Raw genomic sequence first — 22,991 nt, forward strand, 5'->3', positions numbered from 1 at the left:
CAGAGGAAATGTGTGCATTTAGTCATTTCATTCATTCAGGACAACAGGCCTCTGCTGCCTCCCTTTGTTTTTCCTGGTGGTTCAGGTTGTTTTTGTTCTGCAGGAAATCCAGTGAAACAAGTCATTCCAAACTGCTACTGTCACCATATTCAGTGCTAATTATTTTAAGAGAACAGGACTACATTATGGTAATATTTCAATATTTTTCTGCTTTCTTAAGAGAAAAGTCTATGTAGGGATGATCGCAGATTTCATTCTAAATGTGTGTGTCTTCCCACGGGCACAAAGGTCAGCAATAAATCAGCAACTCAAGGTTTCCTCCATCTGTTCCCCTGACACTAACTGATCAAATGGTGGTCTGTGCTCTGATACTGTTGATTGGAAGAAAGTGTCTTGTAACTTGTTGTCCATAAGCCAGTTTAGCATTTGAAAAGCTTACCTTTATGTTAATGTTTGAGGGTTGAATTATTTGAATTAGTATTTGCAAATGGGCAGTGCTGTTTTCCTTTGTTATGTAATAACTACTGAAAAGCAAGTGCAGTGATTAGGAATGGACCAATTTTGACTTCTTTACATTTTTTTTGTTTGGGATGCCAACAGTTAACCATTAATCAGTTAACTGCCAAGAATGTTTTTGACCGGCTACACATGTACTCACCATTTGACTGCACGGTGCCTCTCATTTTACGATTACTTTTAGTAGTACTGAACAAAATAAGCTGCGCCGCTAGCTCACTCACACCATCCAAGGATAATGTTAGCCAGCTAGTGCAGATTGCAGGGTATGCAGTGGGCACCATGTTTCCACATGTTTTTGCCGGCTGTCTGTCAGCAAAACAGGAAATAAAACAAAAGGCAAGCCATTCACATCACAAAACATTAAACTTCACCACCTCTTAATGGATAGCACTTTGAAATGGGGTTCACTTAAGAGTTGGACTTGTATTTCACTACATGTTTTTTTTTAATCTAAAAAAATTAACCAGTTAGTTACCGTTTAATGGGTGTCGGGCTATCGAAAGCAAAATCAACTGAAACCAATATCAATAGGGACAAATTGGATCCCTGCAGCCCTGTAGGTCATCTAAGGTTTATATGCTGAAATCTTTTTGATAGTCGTGCACCTACATGATGTATGTATATTGTTCTCCCTAAAATAAATCTTGTCTTTTTTGTGTTCAGATTGGTGCATGTACAAGCTGTACTGCAGTTAAAAGCAACGTTGTTCATGTTAAATGTGACCTAAGGATATCTGCAGACCCTTAGACAATTTGAAAACAGGCTTGTTAAAATTCAAGGTCTTCTCAAGGTCAGCATTTGCATAAAATGCCTTGGGGCCACATAATTTCATCACGCAGTAATGATTTTTTTTTCTTTTTGCATCGCAGGTTTGCTTTTAGATGAAAACAGAACAGAGTTATCACTACAAACTGCATCCTGCCTTACTCTAAAAAACACTAGTATGTCATAAACATCGTAATCCTGTTGTAAATGTTCTTCTTTTATCTATTATGAATACAATTTTTATGAGCAGAGTTGTGAAAATTGATCCTAAATTTAGTGGATGCAGTGTTAAATGGATCTTGAAAAGTTATTTGTTTAAACCTACATTTTCACACCTTAATTTTAAACCTTTTGTTTTGCTTGAGGTCGAATCATAAACCCTTATAAAATCTAAAACACAAAGTAAGGCAGGGATTCAGCTTCTGATGATACATCTGCAACTGCAAGTACCACTGAGATATTTGATACTGTGGATAATGTGCTGTAAGCCTGGCATCCTTCACGTATTTAAAGCAAGAGGTAAAGTAATTCTCCCACTTCATGTGATGGGCCTCTTTGTCTCACCCCTCTCCTCCTCTCCCATCTTTTTCTCCGTCTCCTGTCAGTGTGTGTGTGATGTCTTTGAAATGCCTCTGCTGGGATCTGATGTGGGATGAGGCCCCCCCCCCCCCATCTGAGTTAACCTTGGTCCAGCTGACCTTAGACACAGGCTTAGAGAGGAATCCCCCCATGTTACTGCAGGTGGGGCTGCAACAATATTGACTTAGGAACTCAGTTCATTTTATTGGGCTTGTGTGTGTGTGTGTGTGGGAGACTAAGATGACGCACAGCAGCTGGAATTCATTCTCATTTTCGAACAGCCATCATCCAGAAAGCCCCTCTCTTCCCTTGTCTTTAAATTCATCTTTTCAATGCCAAAAAAATTGAAAATTCAAGTATTCAGTGTCTCCATGGAAACAAGGGTTTAACCTTTCTCTTAGGTGTGCCAGTATTCGTCTTTAATACAGGGCTGCAGTATCAGTGCAAGAGGAATCTTGTTGTTTGTATACAAAAACGGGTGGGCACTAGAGCTATGATTTTGATATCAAGCAAAGCCAAACTAGGCCACATTTTGCCCAAAACAACTGGTGTATGGGGGCTCCAGTGCCTTATTTAAACATAGTGATGGGTTTTGTTTCTAATTTCCCTCCAAAAAGAGAAAAGCTGCCCAAACCTACCCTCAAAAAGTCAAAAGACAGTAAGACCCTGTTGCATGATGGGTGGTTTATTCAAAAGCCAGTGTGCATTGATGATGTAATAGGAAGCATTTTACTGCCTTAAATTGTTTTCATATTGCATTTCCATCACATCTCAGTGAGCATTATCCCTGATACATTAATTGATTGTTTTTATAGAGAACTTTGAAGCCTACAGGAACTGGCTCAAGCATATTTTTGCAGATGATTAATGAGGAACCACAAGTGTTTATAAGTCAAGTTCTCATATCTAATTCTGGGTTTATATGGAATCAGGGAGACAGCATACAGCAAATTGGATATTATTTTAGTGGATGTGAGCAGGTCGGTAAAATAAGGTGATGCCAGCAAACTTTCCGTTTCTTGTGTATTTCTACTTTTGTATCATACTGTGTCCCCTCTCTAAATTCATGTTTTGTGGGTCCATAGCACAGCCGCTAGCAAAAGTCTTCAGGAGTTTTTCTGTCCTCAGCAACACTGTTGTGGAGTGTGAATCTGGATCGTGATCAGTCAATTAATCCATTGAGCCGATCAGAGGAGTGGATGAGAGGAGCAGCTGCTGCAGAGGCGAGCGAAATCAAATTTTTAAACTCAGTGGAAAGAATGGTTAAATGTTACTTTCCTGGTGTTTTCCTGCTCCGTCTTTGCCCAGAGTATGCTCTGTTCTATGAGTGTGATGAAGTTAATAACTGTACATATTTTAACATCACTTCTAATGAGTCTAATGAGACTTCTAAGTCCATCTCCAAAAATTAAAAAAATCAATGTGTGGCCTGAGATGTTGATGTTGTGACGGGCCACCATACATCTGGGTGATCTGGACAATTACTGGACATTGCTAGAATTCCATCTCAAAGCAGCAATGAAGACTCGCCTTTGTTTGATGCAGAAATGGTAAAAAGTTCTGGAAACTAAAGGTTTTTTTTAGCAGTTACTGACACTGGACAGCTAAGAGCTGGGTATTATACAATGCGAAGGCCTCAAGGTTGTAACCAGGTTGCATTTTAGTGCATTGTAGGTAAATGTTCTCTTTTGGGCATCCAGGAGACCTAGTTACATCCATGGTTTGATTCCAGCTGGGATGCTGGAATGTTTTGACATTGTTTTAAGTCTCTATATCCTCTCATATTTTGACAAATCCAAAGTGTTATAATTACTTGTGTTTTTCAGAACAGTGCTGCATCATACTGGTATTTTGGGAACATTTTAATTACTATATTTTTCTTCTTTGTTGGAGCTGAAATACAGTATGGTTAGATATAACACACAGGAAGGAATCCAATTTGATTTCATTACGTACATGGTAAGCATACATTATTCATACATTACATTATGCTCTACTGTATAAAGCACACATATTTAAAGCCACATCAGAATTATACATCATGATATTCATCATAGCACTTTGCATATTGCCATCAAAGAAGCATCACTCCTTTACTAAATTTACATACAATCATTTGAACAAATGAGCTCTTGTGGATTTTATTTTTTAGCAACAGTACTTGATTGGTAAAATTCATTATAATTAATAAAAACTAGAAGTGAATTGTTTTCAGATCTCATTCTTGTTTTAGTGTTTGTCTCCAGTGTAGACCATTTGACTTGTGCCAGACTGTGTGTGTTTGTAAAAAATGATTTATCACAGTATTGAAAGACAGGAAACAGAGCTGTTGAATCATTGTCCTGCCCAGTCTTGAATGGTAGTTCTGTAGAATAGTAATAGCATCTTACCTTTGTACCAAAAATGACTCAGGCATGCAGCTATACTGAGTGTCTGCACAGAAGCGTCATACTGGAGGCCAAAAGTGGTTTACGTGCTCGGAGATGGAGCTCTGTTTAGTTTCCTGAACACCTGATAACCCCCTGCCCAGCACTCCCTCACTTACTCACACACGAAAATATACCCAAGCCGTGTGTATGTAGCTAGGGTTTAAAACGGCTTTGGAGGCTTGCTGCTTTTACTTGTAAGACGGAGGGTGATAAAGGAGATGTGGGAGAATGATAAAAGAGTGAGTGAGACATGATGGAGAGTGTGGAGATGGTGACCGATAACTGTGAAGTGATAACTTGTATGTGATGAAGTGCTCTGGACAGTCAAGTGTGCTATAAGCAGGGTTTCTCATATTACTGATTAGGCTATATCAAGGACAAATAAGGTTTGTAAATCAGCAGGATTTGTTGTTTGTGGTTGCGGTGTTCAGAATTAGAGATTTCAGTCAACTTTCTCTTGCTACCGTTACAGGGGTTAGACACAGCACTTTAGGACTAGGCGAAGAGTCAGTTCAACGTCTGCCTGGTTAGGACGAGCAAACACAGCAGCAGCTTTAGCATGGTCCCAACAAAGTCATACCAACACTGAAACAACTGGACTCTGTCATTAAATTTGTTAATAACCGTCAGGTAATGTTAGCCATGTGATGCTAACAGTTAGTCCTTATGGGGAGCTCACACCGTGGGTTGAGTTGTCTTTTCTTGTGATAAACAAAGGCAACAATGATGCATTTGCCCTTTGTAATCAGAAATTATGCACATCTTTGTTTGTACTTCAAGCGGGGAAGTGATCCGATAACAAGTGGTCACTTGAGATGCATGTGAAGACTAATGCCAGTTGTGAACAGACAAATTTAAAGCTGTCTACTTGTGATTGTCTCTCACAGATGCATATTAATAGCAGGTGCAAAAGGGGCTCATTGTCTCTGCTTTGAAATTATTCAGTAGCAAAACATACCTCTGCATTTTGTAATCGCCTTCCAAAAAGTCACATATACCAACTTGAACAAACAACACAATCGGAAACTCTTTGCTTGCAAAAACATTTCTTTAAGCTTCTGAGGATGCATCAACAAAAGTGCACACAGAGCAAAAGGCGAACATTAGAAAGGCTGTAACACAACATGCTGAGAGGAAGACAACATGTTTTGAACTCAGTGCTCCTCCTCAGGCAGCATTTTATTTGTCTAGTGTGTGTGTGTGTGTCATCAGAGGCTTTAACAAATACTTTTTTCTTTTTGCAAGCAAGCAAGCAGCTTCTGGTGGTCCTAATGTTTATTTTTCCTGGCCCCTTTCCTCACTGTTTTTGACAGAGATACCTGGACTCTACATCCATAACCTTCTGTCACTGAGCTACAGCTGCTGTATTAAAGTGATATAATGCCCAGTTTAAGATGGATGGTATGAATTAAATCCTCACCCACAATGTTTGTAACAGTATATTATGATAGATTTCATTCTCCCGAAACTTAATTGAGAAACTATTCATGGATAAAATAACCAGACGGGAGTGTCTTTCTTTGTGTGTGTGTTTTTCTTTGACTTATCCAGATATTAAACCTGCTGATCAAGATTCTTATAATGTAACCTCATGCAACCAGAGATATCTCTGACAGTTGAGAAAAATCTATTGCCTCAGTGTATGTGGATATTTGTCTTCATATTTCATTTCAAGTTTTATGAACACAAATGTACAAAATGCAGTTTTCAGTTGACTACAAGCATTTCTGTGATGAGTCGATTAGAATGAAGAATGCTGAAGTAATTCCAGTAGTGCAGTGCAGTGTGCACATTATCACCAAAGTGATTTATGCAGTAGTTTCCCAGTGTGAGATGAATAGTATTTCCAGTTCCTTCCTCTGTCTATTTACATGCTGACATTCCACTCTTCTGAGGTGTGACGTAACTCAGTGAAACCCCAGGAAAGAGGTCATAATGAAAGGGTAAATATTTAAACAAATTAGCCCTTTCAGATTTGAATTTTATTAACAGCACTTAACAGTTTGTTCTTTGTGTAGGGCAATATAACACAGCTCAAATTTACTGCAAACAGGAAAACTAACATCCACTTAAAGTTTAATCTGCTACCTCCACCTTCACACGAACACACACACACGCACACACACACACACACCCACACCCACCCCCACCCACACACACACAAACATGTGAGAGACAGGCACCAGGTGGGATGTGGTTTTTACAGCCAGAGAGTGAAGTCAACTCACTTTCTCATATGAACACAGATGTGACCTTTGATCTCTTTTCTGGGAGACCTTTGACTCCGAGGTGTTAGTCAGAGAGCACGATGGGTGGATTTTGAAGTCAGGGTTATCTCTCATACAGCATGCTTTCTCTACACTTTCACATGCACTTTTTCGGATGAGCTGTCTGTGTGTGAGTGGATTTGTGTAATAGAGAAAATGGCATGTGTGAGATGAAAGGGATTGTTTGAGACCATAAAAGGGAATGCAGGGGAAATATCTGCTAAGGATGTACAAGTATGGGATTACAGATGCCAGTCATTTAGAATTTAAATTCCCAATTACTGTATACTCTCTTTAAATGTGTATTAATTTTAAAGAGTGAGCACCTTTTTAATTTATCTAAGATTTTTGGATAATTTTAAAGAGAATGGAATGAGAGTAATTTATAGATAAAAAAAGATTAAGATCTGAATTCCGTCAATACAGGGGACTAAATACACAGTTTATAATACCATAATTTAATTGTGCGCGACTATCAAAACTTGAATATTTGTCAACAATTCTAATTTCTCCAACGAAGACATTTTCCATTATTATACCTTGTTGCACTATATCATCATTCCTTTTCTGTTTATATACAGAACCTCCATTTGCACACAGGAAATTATCAAAAATGTATGCTCTCAGCTGAGCAAAGGTTCACAAATATAGATACACTGTTTCTAAACCAACTCAGACTCATTTTTGGCATTTCTGCACTGCAATTGCTTGACACTTGTCAACATTTACACCAATGAAATATATCTTTATGAAACTAATACTAGCTGATACATCGACCTGGCTGATTCACTGACTCTCCTGGATTAAATGCCTTTCTATAAGGGGTTATCAAAGAGTAAATCGCGTAAACTTTGTTTGGTCAACATCAGTGTTGGCTAATAAATATCGGTTAACAGATGATTGGTTCACTGCTAATATATACAGTGTGTCACCAGCACAAGTGTCAATGTAAGCACTACAAGAAAACACACTTTCTCCCTCCCTGCTCTCCATCAGGTTTTATCTAACATGATAACAGCAGAGTAACTTTGCCCTACTTTGAGTGTGTGTATGTGTGTCATAAATAATCCTGTCTCACAAGTTTAGTCACAGGTATCACTTGCATATCTTTGATCGTCCTCTCTCTTTCTCTCTCTTTTTTTCCCTCCTTCCCTTGCTGCTGCTTCTGCCTAGCACAGCAAGGTGGAGGCATTAGGGCACAAACAAACTACAGTACTATTTACTGGTTGAATATTCACACAGTGATTACACTGAAGGTAATTGGCCTTACAGCTTAGAGGTAGAGGTGTACACATACACTACATGTTGACCCGTTCATACAAACACATTCCCTCTGTGACAGATGTAGTCCAACATCAAAGACTTCCCTAAACCTTAGTTGATAGCACTGTGCCCCTACTTCACTGGAAATATGCGAGTATGTGTTTGATGGACAGGGTTTCGCAGGTCTTATCTGGGCTGCTGTTGTGTTTGGTGACATATTGCTGCATTAGCATTTCATGTCAGCCCCTGTGCCGTTTGCGAAATAAAAGAGCTGTTAGGGATTATTAGACTGAAAGCTGCAGAAAGGATAAACTGAACAGTTCGTTCTTGTTTTCGCCCCTTACATTTTTGCAATTTTGAGCATTTGGCTGACATGCTCAAATAAGCTTATGTTGTCCAAGGTCAAGCTTGTGCCCTTTAAAATGTATTTTTCCATTGTCCTCTTGTACCTTTGTCAAGTTATAATATTTTCACCTTTTTTATTTGTGAAATAATACTTAATTTTAAGAAAAATCGCTTCACTCTGGTTATGCAAACCCAATCACCTTATGGAGTACTCAGTGAACCTTTGTAAATACAGCTTGAAAGACAAGTCACACCCTTCACAATCACATTTTCTATCAGTTTTTTTCTGTGTGGCATTCATCCAAATACGCTGCAGTCTTCAAGCTGGTGGTTGCTGAAGTTAATTGTTAATCTCTATATCTATTATTATGGTGGCATAGACTGAGAAGCTTAGAAGAGGGATCACTGACTCATTGTAGTCAGAATGTAGTTGAAAGTTTAATAATAATAATTTATTACAGGATTTTGAGTGTCAATCAAAGCATATGTGCAAATAAATAACAGAGTTTGCTAAATATCAGAGGTACAACCAACAGTGGTTTAATGTTTTCATGTTGTAGTCATCCAGATGTCATCAAAATGGCAAAAACATTAAACTCTGTGTGTAGATTTTATGATAAGTCCAGTGTTTCACTTCATGCAACTAAACTTTGTGGACTGAGTGGTTTATAGACCTGAACTGTATATTTGTATTGTTGTTTTGTTGACCGTTTCATTTCATGGCTCCAGTAACTTTGTATTTTTGTCAGAACTGGACAATGGCTATGATGTATGGGTTTGTAGGTCTGAGATATGACCAGGAATTACTGAGCTTTATTCTTGGATAACAGCAGAGAAATTTAGACTGTTGTTGGACTGGATCTTGAAGTAAGGAGGCGCAGGACGGGACAGTGATCTGAAGATAGGGGGTTGTAGGAGTGTACCATGCTTTGGAAGTATGGTTGTTGTATCAGACTTGTGCTCTAATAAATTTGTTTTTTATATTTGTTGGAACTGCATCGATGTCTGGATGTATTGGATTGTCAGATTGGACCATGGCCTTGGTACATTGTGTTTTTGCACTGAACTGTGGCCGAGGAATGTGTGGGTTTGTAGGTCTGAAGATATGGCCTGGATGTATGAAGGTCTATCATTGGACTGTGGCCTAGAAATTTAGAATTATTGGACTGAACCATGGCCTTGAAATGAAGAGATTCAGGACTGGACAGTTGTATGTAGATAAGGCAGCTGTAGGAGTGGACCATGTCCTGGAAGTATTGGGGAATATGAATGTTGGACTGCACTTGAGTTCCATTAAATTAGTTTTTTGTTTTGTTAGAACTGGAGAATTGCATCGACGCTTGGATGTATGGGAATGAAGGATTGGGCCATGGCCAAGAAATATTGAATTGTTGGACTTGACCGTGATGTTGCAGTGAGGAGGTCCAGGACTGGTCATTGGTGTAGAAATAGAGGGGTTGTAGGAGTGTACCGAGTTGGAGTTGCATTGTTGTTGAAATTGAACAATTGCGTTGATGTCTGGATTGGAGTGTGGTGAGGCTGGACCCAAATTATAACAGTCAAATTTAATTTGGCTATTCGATAAGAATATTTGACAATTCATTTTGTTTTTTGTACAAAGTTGTAAGTCAACACAGGCTCCACGGGATGATCAGTGCAACAGCAGCATTCATGTCAGATAGTAAACAAGCTAAAGGTGCTAACAACAGATCGTCAGTGCACAACAACAATTTTTTTTGCCAACATTAGATATCAACAAAAGCCAGAGACTGTGTCCTGTAAATTTGCTGTGAGCTGTAAATTCACCACATCTTCACCTTACAGTGTAGTCCCTGTCTCGCTCTGTGCTGTTACCTGCATGTCTGCAGCTGCAAAGAGAAGTGTGAAATTGTAGAGCACTCACTCCACAGCAAAATCTTGGGACCAAAATGGCTCTCAAAGTACACTGCACAGAAAAAAACAACTGCTCGACTTGAAGCAATCTCAGTCAACTGAGGGTATCCAACTGATGATTCTAGGCTCAGACTTTCAAGAGGCAGCCCAACAGTGTAGGATTGGACCATGGCCTTAATATATGGTGGTTTAGCACTGGATCATGGCTTAGAAATGCAGCAAAGTTAAACTGGACCATTTTCTGGAGGGATAGGAGTGTAGGACTGGACCAAGGCTGGAGATGTGGCGTTTTGGGCGTTTAACATGGTCTTAAATTATGTGAATGTAAGCCTGGGCCATTGCCATGAACATGGGGTTGTGGATAAGGACCATAACCTGGAAGCACGAGTCTCTCAGACTGTACAATCTCATGGAGCAATGGGAGAGAAAGACTGTTGCACTGGACTTGAACTACATGTGGTTGTACTTGTCCAATCCCAGTGGCCAAAAAGGCTGTGGTTGTACTGGACAGTGTGTTAATTATCCACTGCTGGCTCTTAGCAAGGCTTTGTTTGAACCCAAGTGGACTAGTGTCTCCACAGTAACTGTTACCAATGGTTACGCAAGCTTGACAACGGCAACCCTCAATGACCCACATTCCAGCAGTAAATCACAACTCACACACGCACGCACGTGCACGCGCGCGCACACACACACACACACATTCCCGGCTCCACCCTTGCCTATCGAAACTATGCTCAGTGTTTCCACTCTGCCTGACTGTGTGTCTCTATCAGACGTGGGCAGGGGAGAAAAAGGGGGAGGTAACGAGAAAGAAAGAGATGGAGTGATATAAGAAAGTTCTGTCTTTCTTGTGAATTATTAGTCTCTACCTTTTTTCCTGCCTTTTTTTCATACGTAGGTTTATGAATCAGCCGGCCTTGACATCCTCCTACCATCTTCTCTTAACTGTGAGTGTCTGTGAGAAGGAGGCCACAAACAGACTTTAACAGTATAGAATTAATCTAGTTAAATCTAGTTTAAACCTTAGCCTCACCTCAAATCACCCCACTCTCTATCTCTATCTCTCCCTCACACACACTCGTTCAAACTGTCACCTTAAGTCGTTAGGCTGGTTGTCTACTGTGTTGAAATGCTGGAAAGGACTCAATTCAATAAAACTCAAAATTGCTTTGTTGGCATCCTGACAGGAAGGATACCTACATTGTGGGAGATCCATAGTCAGGATTTTCCTGCAGCCTCTTTTGAAAGCACAACATCCTCTTCTAAAATTATGAATAAAAACTCAGTCCTATGAAATAAAACTAAAGAGAACTTAAAGGGAAATGACCCCCTTTTTCAGTCATATTTTTAATTTAAAAATCCTTGAGGGGTATGGACACAATAACATGAACACAATCAGTACAATAACCATGCTCCGTATGCTGCTTTGAAGGTTGCAATGTTAAGTTTAGTCGAGGATATTTATGCGCATTTATTAGCTGTAGATTGTAAGTTTGTATTGCCTCATATTGTTTAAAGCTGCAACAGTTACTTGAGTAGTTGGTCTAAAGAAAAATGAATCGCCAACTATTTTGATAATCGATTATTCTTTTAAGCCATTTTTCGAGCAAATATGTCAAATATTTGTTCAGTGTCTCCCACAATTGATCTGTTGATACGTCCACAGCTGATCAGATCAGTGGATTTGAGGAGGTATTTGCAGATTTTTGTAAGTGAAAGAGAGTGTTAGGCCAAGAAAAATGAATGCTTTAGTTTTACTTTTAATGCACCTGATGTTCTGCTGCACATCTATGTTTCTACTGCACTGTAAATAACCCAACATTGTTGTAATACTGCTCCTAATTAACAGTCCAACTCCACTGAGACTGTGGCAGGACAAATTAAACTATGGCGGCCTGCCATAGTCTTTGTTATTAATGGGAAACACTGTTTGTTGGTTCCAGCTTCTTAAATATGAGAATTTGCTGCTTTTTTGTCATTTATGCTCGTAAATGAAGAACTCCTTGGGTTTTACGGGTTTTACTGTTGGATGGACAATGGAGGCAAATTGAGAACGTTAATTTGGGATCAGAGAATTTGTGATGAGCGATTTTCCCATTTTTTGACATTTTGTAGACTAAATGATTAAAGATAATCTGCGGATTAGTCGACAATAAAAATAATTGTCAGTGCAGTTTTTCTCTACGTGGTTGCTTCCATTTAACTGTAATAGATTTAGCATCCGGTTTGACTTCACATGGGTGATACAGGACTGTTCCTTTCCTGCTTAAGATTACGTTTTTTGGTGAGATTGAGGTGACGTCCTCAATTAATTTTGATCACATACTAGCTTTTGTAGCTTCTACAAGCTCCCTCAGAGATCCAAGGCTTTCTAAGACTCTTTAATGGCAGTTACAATGAAATAAGAGGCCAGTTTCACTGCTGAAGCTTAACGACTGCAGACACACATGCTGTGTCAGCACTGTTACATATGATTACATCACGACTGGATGTGTGTATATGTTTAAGGCATTTTTGTAGTAGTAGACTATGTGCAGAGGGAAATGTCAACAGGTAGGCAATAAATTTGCACCTACATACGCTTACAGTGTAGATGGCCCCTGGTGTCTATTTCAGCCTGCTGCTTTCACATCCAGCACTGGCACTGGCTGTGTGTGTGTGTTTGTGTGTATGTGTGTGTGTGTGTGTGTGTGTGTGTGTGTGTGTGTGTGTGTGTGTGTGTGTGTGTGTGTGTGTGTGTGTGTGTGTGTGTGTGTGTGTGTGTGTGTTTGTGTGTATGTGTGAGAGAGAGAGAGCAGTTTCTTAGGACCAGCACAATGAGATGAGATGGGACGGATAAGAAAGCTAAAACATAATAAATGGTAAAGCTTTATTCTACAAGCCAGAAAATAAGGAAGTTCTCTGGAAAAGTCAAATCATTTGGTACTAATAATCGGGAAAACAGAGATAAATGGTCCTTTCCATGAAACTTCAAAGAAATTCTTTTGAAATTTTGGTAATTATAGTGCATTGCCTGCTTTAAGAAAGCCAGTTGCAGTGCACCAAAGTTGTTTATGTAGGTATGTAATGTAACAGCCAGATCATCGGATGACGTAACACTCCTCTTTTTCTGTCGTCACTTAACCTGCTGACACACTCTTCATGGCTTTCAGCCAGTGGTACTCCCGTGACAGTGAAGGCTGCTGAAGTCATATCACTGCACAGTCCTGCATTAATGATGACTGCTTTCAGTTTATTTAAAACAAAAACGAATGAATACGGTGCATTTGAATCAGTTAGCCTAAACTGAATGAACTGTCTTCTTGTGTGCAAAAGATATTCACATTAAATGGTTTATAATCTGCATGTAAGCATGAACAAACTGACTCTCTGACTCTTTGACAGGACTTGGAGTTCCATGGCGTGATGCGGTTTTACTTCCAGGACCGGGTTGCCGGTAACTTTGCCACCAAGTGTATCAGAGTGTCCAGCACAGCGACAACACAGGACGTCATTGAGACGTTAGCTGAGAAGTTCAGACCAGACATGAGGATGCTCTCCTCACCAAAATACTCCCTGTATGAGGTCCATGTCAGTGGCGGTGAGTCCTATAGAATGACAATAAGGGGTCCCACACAACCATGTTTCAACATAAGAAATAATAATAATTTGATAGAGCTGACTGTCAGATTAACTGGAGTGTCTATGTGTGTGTGTATGTGTGTGTGTGTGTGCATGTGTGTCTGTGTGTGTTAGAAGAGCGTCAGCTGGACCTCGATGAGAAGCCTCTGGTAGTTCAGCTGAACTGGAACAAAGATGACAGAGAAGGACGCTTTGTCCTGAAGAACGAGAACGACATTCTTCCCAAGGTCGGCTGCTCTGTCTGATGTTGCCTGTTAAACTGTTCGAATGTTAACCAGTCAGTTTATTGGTCAGATGACTTGTAGTAATAATAATAATAATAATAATAATTTTTTGTCATATTTGCTGTGAAAAAAGCACATTCCTACTTCCACACACTCAAATACATGTAAAATCATGTTTACTGTGCAAGCTTTCCTTCTTCAAAGCATAACAGGTAACAAGTGGCATCAGCAGTATTTTTGTCAACCACGGCAAACTAGCAAATGCTATAGAAACACTAGGAGGAGGAGTCTGATTTTTTTCACAGACTGTCTGTCTCATGTACTCCTGTCTGAATATTGATTGAAATGTATTATGTTGGAATAAACCCCTTTATATGCCCTGAAAACCTAACCTAAGGGAGATTAGGTTTCAGGGCGCAGAGCAGATTATACTCCACAGAGGGGATGATGTGGACAGGAGGTTATGCTCTTTTGTATCTCCACCATAGGAACACTGCAACCACTGTTTCTTAATGAGGATTTTGATACAAGTGTGTTGTTATGAGTATATCTATATGTTCTATGTTATTAGATGGCTGAAGCATGATGCACCTATTTATATTGTTATTTATTCCATTGTAAGTATGTTAAATTTTGCAAATATGTTGCATTATTTCAACTGTGGTCAGTTCACAAGCCGTTGAATACTAACTCTCTTCTTTTGATCATATTTTGTCCTTATTTTGATCTCTAGCCTGTCAAAAAGCTTTCTATTAAATGTAGGACATGTCTAACTGAAGTAGACATAAAGACGTTTTTAAATTGCATTAAAATCATTTATCACAGTTAGGTAATCATTTGTAACCATGTAAGATGACGAGGAAGATCATCTTTTCCTTATTCCGTTTCTTCATTCATTAATTCATTCAGAAATTGTTTCATCATTGCAAACATACCAGAGCACATCATTAACTCTTCATCCCCTCTCTACCAGAAGAGTCAGAGTAATGGTCCAGAGAAGGAAAAGGATGGAGTGATCCAGAACTTCAAGAGGACTTTGTCCAAGAAGGAGAAGAAGAAGGAAAAGAAGAGGGAGAAGGAGTTTGCACGGATCCCCGATGGAGACGAGCAGACCCTCAGCCGGGAGGATGGGTAAGAGACACACACTCACAGTCATCCATCTTTCTGTCCTGCCCTTACATCCTCTCAGTCCTTGGAGAGGAGCTTGTGTTTTTTTTATAATGCCAAGAAAAGCACAGAAAGCCCCTAAAGAGGAAAGAATTTTAAACTTTGACCTTTCTGTTCCTCCATTTGTCTTCTTTTTTTTTCACATTATGTCTTCTCCAACGTCATTTGTCTTCCTCGTTTTGTGGTTTAGGGAAAACAGTCGTCTGGCGGCAGAGGTTTACAAGGACATGCCGGAGACGAGCTTCACCAGGACAATCTCCAACCCAGAGGTGGTGATGAAGAGGAGACGTCAGCAGAAACTGGAGAAACGCATGCAGGAGTTCATGAGCAGTGATGGGAGGCCCGACTCAGGTACTAAAACTATTTGTTGAGCTTCCAGTGACCTCTAATTCAACATGTCTTGTTTACTTGTGTATCCAGATCCTATTCTGCCAAACCCAGCTGGAGCTCTGATCATGCAGTCATGCATAGTTCACAGTCTCACTGGTCTCATAATTCACAGTGGTTGTCAGAGAAAAAAAAGCCAGTGACTTCACCATTGATCTCTGTTGAGGCACAGATCCAGACAAGAGTATGAGGAACTTTTCCTGAGGCTTAATGAGATTCATCATGATGAAATAGAAGAAGTTTTAAACCACTTAGACTTTTCTACAACTGGCTGTCTGCCCAGATGCAGCACCTGGGCACGATGGGCCTTAGACTAGGAAGTAATGAAGAGCTTGATGACTTCTTTTTAAGAGCTCCAGAGCTTCTCTGCAGAGATTGGAGAACTTGATATAAGGATAACCATCTCTACAACACTCTGCTAATCAGATCTTTCTGGCAGGTTAGCTAGACAGAAGCAACATCTGATTAAAACACATATAATGGCTGCCACCTCTGGGATTCATTCTGAGATTCAGAAAGATTCGGTGTGCTCGACTGAATAGTCCAGGGGCCGGATGCACCAACAGGACTTACGCCCAGTCTTAAGCTGAGTCGATCATAACTTCCCATTCTAAGTATGACCTCAAGGTTACGCTGGTTGCACCGATAAGGCTTAAGCCTTCTTCTCGCTAAGACTGGGTGTAAATCTTACTCCAAGTCAGGAGCAGGCAAAAATTCAAAATCCCAGCTGTTTGAGCAGCCTGATACACAACACAACAACCGCTAATGTTCAACACACATCCTTCACTTCAGCTTGTTTATCAAGTGACCAAACAAACGCTCACTGGTGAAAAGTGCATCATTAATGTCTGCTATCAAGCCATTAGCAAGCTATTTAGCTGGTCAGCAGCAGCACAGTAAGCAACAGTAACATTAAATAAACTTACAAATGTCACTTGTCATTTGGCAAATGTCATTTCAGTCTGTTTAGACGCTCCTGTGGTCCTCACTCTTAAATATCACTGGTCACAGAACACGGCCCGTCCATTAATGGTAAAGTAACTTTGTCTACTTTTTCTTCTCCTGTCACGTTACCGGCTGAGCTCCACACGCCGGCTTCTGTAAAGCTTTGTTAATCTTCATTTCTTGAAGTCTGTGAAATTCCACTGTCTTTTGGTCTGATCCTCCATAAAGTTGATGCAAATGACAGTTGATATACTACACATTAGAAAAACAGCGTGAGAATGTGAATATATCGTAGCAAGACATGGGGTGCTCGTCAGCAGCCATAGTCGCAAGGTTATTCATGTGAACACGCATCGCTAAGACCAGGCGTAGTGAAGACTAGGCTTATGTTTGGTTGGTGAAACTGACATCAAGTCTGCTCTTAGTTAAGACCAGTTTGTGCAACTGGCTCCAGGGTTTAGAGAGACAGTTGACCTTTCAGATCTTAGAAAGTGAGATTAAGAACAGGAATGCCTTCTTTCTATCTAGCTACATTAATAATCTGTCATGTTTAAGAAACGCTTGGCAAATCTGGCAAGAAATTATTTATTTTTTTGGTAAGGGTCCTAAATAAATCATGAAAAGTTTTGAAATTTTGTCCAAGAACGTGTGTGGGAACCCTGGAAAATGATTGTGTTGACTTAATAATTAATTTTATTACCTCAACTAAGCGTCTATTATCAGAAACATATTCATAGCAGAGGTAAGCTATTCAGAAATAATACACCATGGAATGCTGTTATAGATCAATCAGAATCGTGTACTCAAGAATAATGTGCAACAATTATGAATAACTCTTGAATCAACACATCTATTCATGTAGCTGCCCAACAAGAGAGAGGTGAACCTGACAAAAACAAGTAGCACACATCACCTGGCTAATAACACCCCTATCATGCAGCACAGTGTTGGTGGAAAATATAAGGACCCCTCACAGCAGTGGGAGCTTAAAAACTGCTCTGGATTTAGGGAATAAAAAACAGAGCCAAAAAAAAAACCCTGCTCCCAGAGTGAATATGACGTCATACAAAGATTCAGACTTGGATTGGCTTTAGAACAAGTCTGAATGTCCTCGTTTGGCTTCAGGAAAACTTAATGTGAACTGCAGAGAAACTCTTCAGAGAAACCCTGAATGTCACAGTTCAGTGCCACTTCTTATCCAGTGTGACAGAGCTCAAGAAATCTGCATGGAGGGCTGGAAGAAGCAGCTGATAGAGTTGTTCAGCAGCTGCAATCACTGAGAGTACTGCTTATACAGAGGCATTTGCATTTATTTTATACTTGATAAAACATGTAGTTATATCAGTTCACATCAGCTGGTCCAAAGAAGGCCATATGTTGTGGGGATGCCTCACGCTGACATGTTTACGCACACTAAAAGACACACAGTGTGTACATGTTGAACGAATGAAACAAACACGCTGGCTGGTTCGGTGAGTGACTCAAGCATTACCTAATCAGTCTGCCAGACAGACAGATGGACCGGTGAACCGCCTCTAAAAACAGCTTTCACCACTGTCCACATACGGTAGACAGTCACACACACACACACACACACACACACACACACACACACACACACACACACACACACCCACACACACACACACACACACACAGTGGGACTGGATGGCTTGTGGTCAGACAATGACGTTCTCCCAGCAGAAAGTGCTATTTTAAACAAGCTCATTTTATGTAATGCTTCTCAAAATCCTGTTTGCTTTGCTGAAGACTCCCTTGTGGGTTTTATGTAGGTGATCATTTCTAGTTGACACATCATGGTCACACAGCTCCATGTCGTACATTATATGTATTTTATGAGTACTACAGGCAGACCCCTCTACCTAATGTTACTGTGTTTCCAGTCACATGTAACATATTCAAGTTATAATCCCTGTACAGAAAAATGTTAGGAACTGTGTACAAGTGAATTTATTTTCTGTAGCTGACAATGTTGCGTAGCTCTAATATGAGTCGATGTGTGACAAAATTTGTGGTTATGTTACGCATTATGTTTGCGATTTTTTTTCTATGTTTTAAATTTTTTTCAGCAATGTTTATAGAAAACTTTGAACATTTTGGTTATTTTTTCCCCCTTCTTTTTTTTACTTTTTTCTTTTGTGTTGTTATAGAAATCTTTACAATTTAGGTTGATCTTTTTTTTCTTAAAATTTTGAAGGGCATGTTTTCTCTATAAATCAGTAAAATGACACCATTTACCATAGCCAGCAAATGTAAAAACAGAAATTATTGTTGTATTTTCAAATTTCTGATTGTCCTGGAAAACATCATGTGGGATGCTGAAATTATGTTTGAATAGAGTTTAAATCTTATATGCTTGAAAAACGCTGGGCAAATAGAGCAAGAAAAAAAATATTTTGAATCCATTAAAAGTTTTGAAATTTTGTCCATGACATTGTATGGGAACCTTGTGAACTGATCATTCTGATTATAGCTTGTCATGAATGCAAAAACTAAGGAAGACATATACCGATCATGGTGATGATGTGATGTACTTTCTTGCAGGAGGCACTTTGCGGATATACGCAGACAGCCTGAAGCCTAACATCCCATATAAAACCATCCTGCTCTCAACAAGAGACACAGCTGACTTTGCTGTGGTGGAGGCACTGGAGAAGTACGGGCTGGAGAAGGAGAACCCAAGAGAGTACTGCATCGCCCGGGTAATGGCTCTCATCTTACTGTAACTCGACCATTAAACACATCCATCCTCTCACAAAGACGGTGCATACCAAAAACATAAAATATTATATTATATTATATATATTTTCCCATCAAATTTGAGTCAAGTTTACGAGTTTTAATATAACTTATTTTAAAGGAATACAATTTTGGGCCCATTTTTTTGATTTGCAAGTGTCTCCAGCTGCAATGGATACCATTATAGATATAGAGTTACATTGAGTGCTCGCATATTTGATCGCAGCACCTTATTCTTCAGGTTTTGACTGACAACAAATTCAAAATGAATTTATTTGTGAGTATGCTGCTGGGCAGTACCCACTTCTTCACACCTACACCCTCCCCTGTTCTCTACTGAACACAATCTTCTATCTTCCTATCTCATCAATAAACACCTCCGTCATTCTTCTGAGAGGCCGCATGCAGAGGGCAGGCAAGGTCACGTTCACATGCACATGAACACACGCACGCGCACACATAAATGCCCACACTCTTCACCAGACTGGCAGATTGAAACAGAATGCTACTTGGCACTAAAACCTTTAGGAGGTATGCAATTCAATTGCTTTCAGACTGAGTGCTATGGCAGGAGCAGATGCTATATGCCTGCGTGTGCGTGTGCATGTGTGTGTGCATGTACGTGTGTGTGTGTGTGGCCGGCTGTGAACTTGGCTGCCCTCCCCACAGCCTCTCCCATTATCTCTCCTCTCAGATGGACTCTGGCCATGTCCAATCATATGAGATAACTGCTGCTCCCACAGCCAATACAGTCGAAGACCCTCTAGAGACCACACAAACACACACACAGACACACACAGACACACACACACACACACACACACACACACACACACACACACACACACACACGCATGCACTCTTATGATAGTCAGTAGCAATTTGCTGATGAGACTAGAACACAGGGAAAGTCCATTATGTTAGTGAGTATGAGATCTAAGCACTAGTATTCTAGCTAGCATGTCAGCTTGCGTATTTATGTTTGGGTGGGGGGAGTGTTAACTGAGATGAGACTGAAATGTATGAAGAAATGTAGGATGCCTGTGCACTTCATGCATCTCTTTGAAGAAATTCAGCACAATTACATTATTCATAAATCCTGAGAAGCATCATTAGGACAGGTAAACCTATGGGGGAACATCACTCGTCCATATTTTATGTCAAGACTCATCCTGACAAAAGCTATTGCTCTGCCACAAATCATCTCATGGCAAGCCAGAACCTGAGCAGTAAAAATTAATTGTTATTATTATTATTATTATTATTATGTACTGTATGCAGTGTTTGGTGTAGAAAATATCAGAAAATTGTGAAAAATGTCAATCAGCGTTTCCTTAAGATGACGTCCTCAAACGTCTTGTTTTGTCTACATATTAACTTTACTGTCATAGAAGATTTAGGAAACCAAAAAACATCTTTGTCTTTAAATCACATAATGCCTCATTGCCACAATAAACTAAACTTACTTTTTGCACTATGATTTAAAATATTCATATGACATTGACATTACAAACATTGTACATACTTTCTTTGTGTTTCTGGTTCGTATGTGTATATAAATATATATACAGTAACCGCAAACATTTTTATAATATTACTTCTCTAATTTGAAAATGTTGTATGTACTGTGTGTTTAATGTGAGTGTAGCTAGAAGGGGTTAAAACATAGATTACATTTTGAAATCTGAGTTGTAAAATTACAAATACATGAAATTAGCCTTGAATGAACTCATAGACACACTATTTAACATAAACATTTCATAGTCCAGTTCAGGAATAACTGTGATGTTTTGCTATCTGAGACAGTAGTTACAAATCTCTTTGGATCTCCAAGTATGTCAGTGAATTAACTGAATAGAAGCACTTCTCTAAGAGAGCATGTCTGTAAACTTTGGGCTGTCACTGGCACAGTTGAGTATCTTAAGTTGCTCAACTGACCTGATTTGTTTTCTGTGTTGTTTTCCTTGCAGCAAGATGATAAGTCGGGCAAGGAAGTGATTCTGGACGATACAGAGTGTCCACTGCAGATCTTCAGGGACTGGCCTGCTGACAGAGGTAACACACACACACACACACACACACACACACACACACACACAAATAAATTTACTAGTGAGCATGCTCAGTCTCTTTTCTCTTGGTTGCTGCTGCCCCCTCTTGCTGTCCTACAGTCATTACAAGTCTGCTAAAGCTCTCCACCTCTTGTACTTGAGGTGTCCTTTGTTGCACAGCATCACAGCAGAGTTGGGTTGTATGAATGAGCACAAAACGTACAGATTGTTCTCTATATGGGCTGACAGAAAGACATTTCAAGAGTCAGCTGCTGCAAGTTTATCGTTAACCAGACTGTCTTTTTGATGAAAAACATGTTGTGTGATACATGACATAAAAATTTTATTGTGTTAGGAGCACTAGTGTTCCAGCTGAAGAAGAGACCCCCTGACTACCAAGGGAGGAAGGGAAGGAAGGTGGATGACAAGGGCCTGCGAGGGAAGGACGGCAGCAGCAGCTCACTGCCGCCCGAGAAACTGCCTTACCTGGTGGAGCTGAGCCCAGGTAGAACCACAACACACAGCACCATACTGTCTGCTCCCGCATCTGTGATGTCCATCAGCCGCACTTGTAACAGTAGTAGTTGAAGTAGCTCGTCTTACAAGCACTGCTGTTATGACAGGCATTGGCCAGCAGGCAGCAGTGCAGCTGCAATAAATAACTGTCAGGGTTACTCAAAGGTGAGGCTGTCTCACTTTCCCTGATCCTGTGAGTGAATCCACTGTGGCTGTATTATGGATTCCAGCTGTTCTGTGGGTTGTGTTCCTACCAGCACAGGATTTCCTCAGTATATAAAATCCACTGCAGGAGGTCAAGAATCGCTGAATTCCTTATTAGAGATGGCTTTTAGAACTAACTGCATTAACCTGTGGATGATGGTGTATGATACCTACACTTCCAATCAACACTCCAAAACACTGCAGCGTCATTGTGAATCCTTGCAGCTTCTGGGACAGACATTACTGCAGTGTTATAGACCACAAAGAATCAATTTGTCAGTGCATCAGTTGAGTTTAAACTGATAGCTAATTTTTACTTGCCCCAACACAATTTGTTTTTCTGGTCCGTACTCAATGCCAGGATGCCACCCTTGAAACTACACTGATTTTATAGATCTTCTGTGCTGCTGGGAAGAAGATCTGTGTGAATCATCCATGTTTTCACAGACATGGATATAAACTGTAAGTGCAACTTGACTGTTGCACGGAGGCATACAACCATGAGGTAGTAATTCTAGTTTATTTTATAGCTGTTATAAAGTAATGACAAAGACTAAAGTTAATTGTCATAAAAAACGACCCTGTTTTATCCGCTTTACTCTCAAATTTTTGGCAATTTGTGCAATTCATAGTATCCATGTAAAAAGCCACCTTAAAATGCTTTCAATATACAATCTTATAAACACTATATGATGTATTTCAAAGTTTATTTTATATTTATGATATGATGCTGATCTAAACAGCAGGAAATGCCTCAATGATTGAAACATAAACAACGGATTTAAAATTAATCAGCATTATTAATTATACACGCATGTATTCTTTTAATGGAAAAAAAGAAGGTTCACTTTGGAGTTTTTCAAAAGGCATTGTGGGAAATGGAGGACAATCTGTGTCATAATTAGAAGTTGATTGAGAAAGTCGAGAGGCTTGGAGTACAGCAAAAGGTAAGTTGCTACAACTAAATTCCTGGAATGCAGTTAACAAAATCCCCATATGGAGACGTTAAACTGCAAAAGCATTTTGGAAACCTGTGTCTTGTCAAATGCGACC

General features: G+C 39.7%; 1 protein-coding gene across 1 annotated transcript in view; it reads left to right on the forward strand.

The window, feature by feature from the left end:
* The window catches only part of afdna (afadin, adherens junction formation factor a), a 118,868-nt gene that overhangs the window by 24,481 nt on the left and 71,396 nt on the right, over positions 1–22,991 (forward strand). Inside the window, 7 exon segments of the mRNA XM_088089691.1 lie at positions 13,448–13,643; positions 13,799–13,911; positions 14,882–15,039; positions 15,266–15,426; positions 18,973–19,130; positions 21,138–21,222; positions 21,574–21,723. Of these exon segments, the coding sequence (XP_087945817.1) occupies positions 13,448–13,643; positions 13,799–13,911; positions 14,882–15,039; positions 15,266–15,426; positions 18,973–19,130; positions 21,138–21,222; positions 21,574–21,723 (1,021 nt within the window).

The sequence above is a fragment of the Plectropomus leopardus genome, chromosome 16 (genome assembly GCF_026936395.1).
Source record: "Plectropomus leopardus strain MGB_pleo_1.0 chromosome 16, ASM2693639v1, whole genome shotgun sequence".
In the NCBI taxonomy this organism is placed as follows: Eukaryota; Metazoa; Chordata; class Actinopteri; order Perciformes; family Serranidae; genus Plectropomus; species Plectropomus leopardus.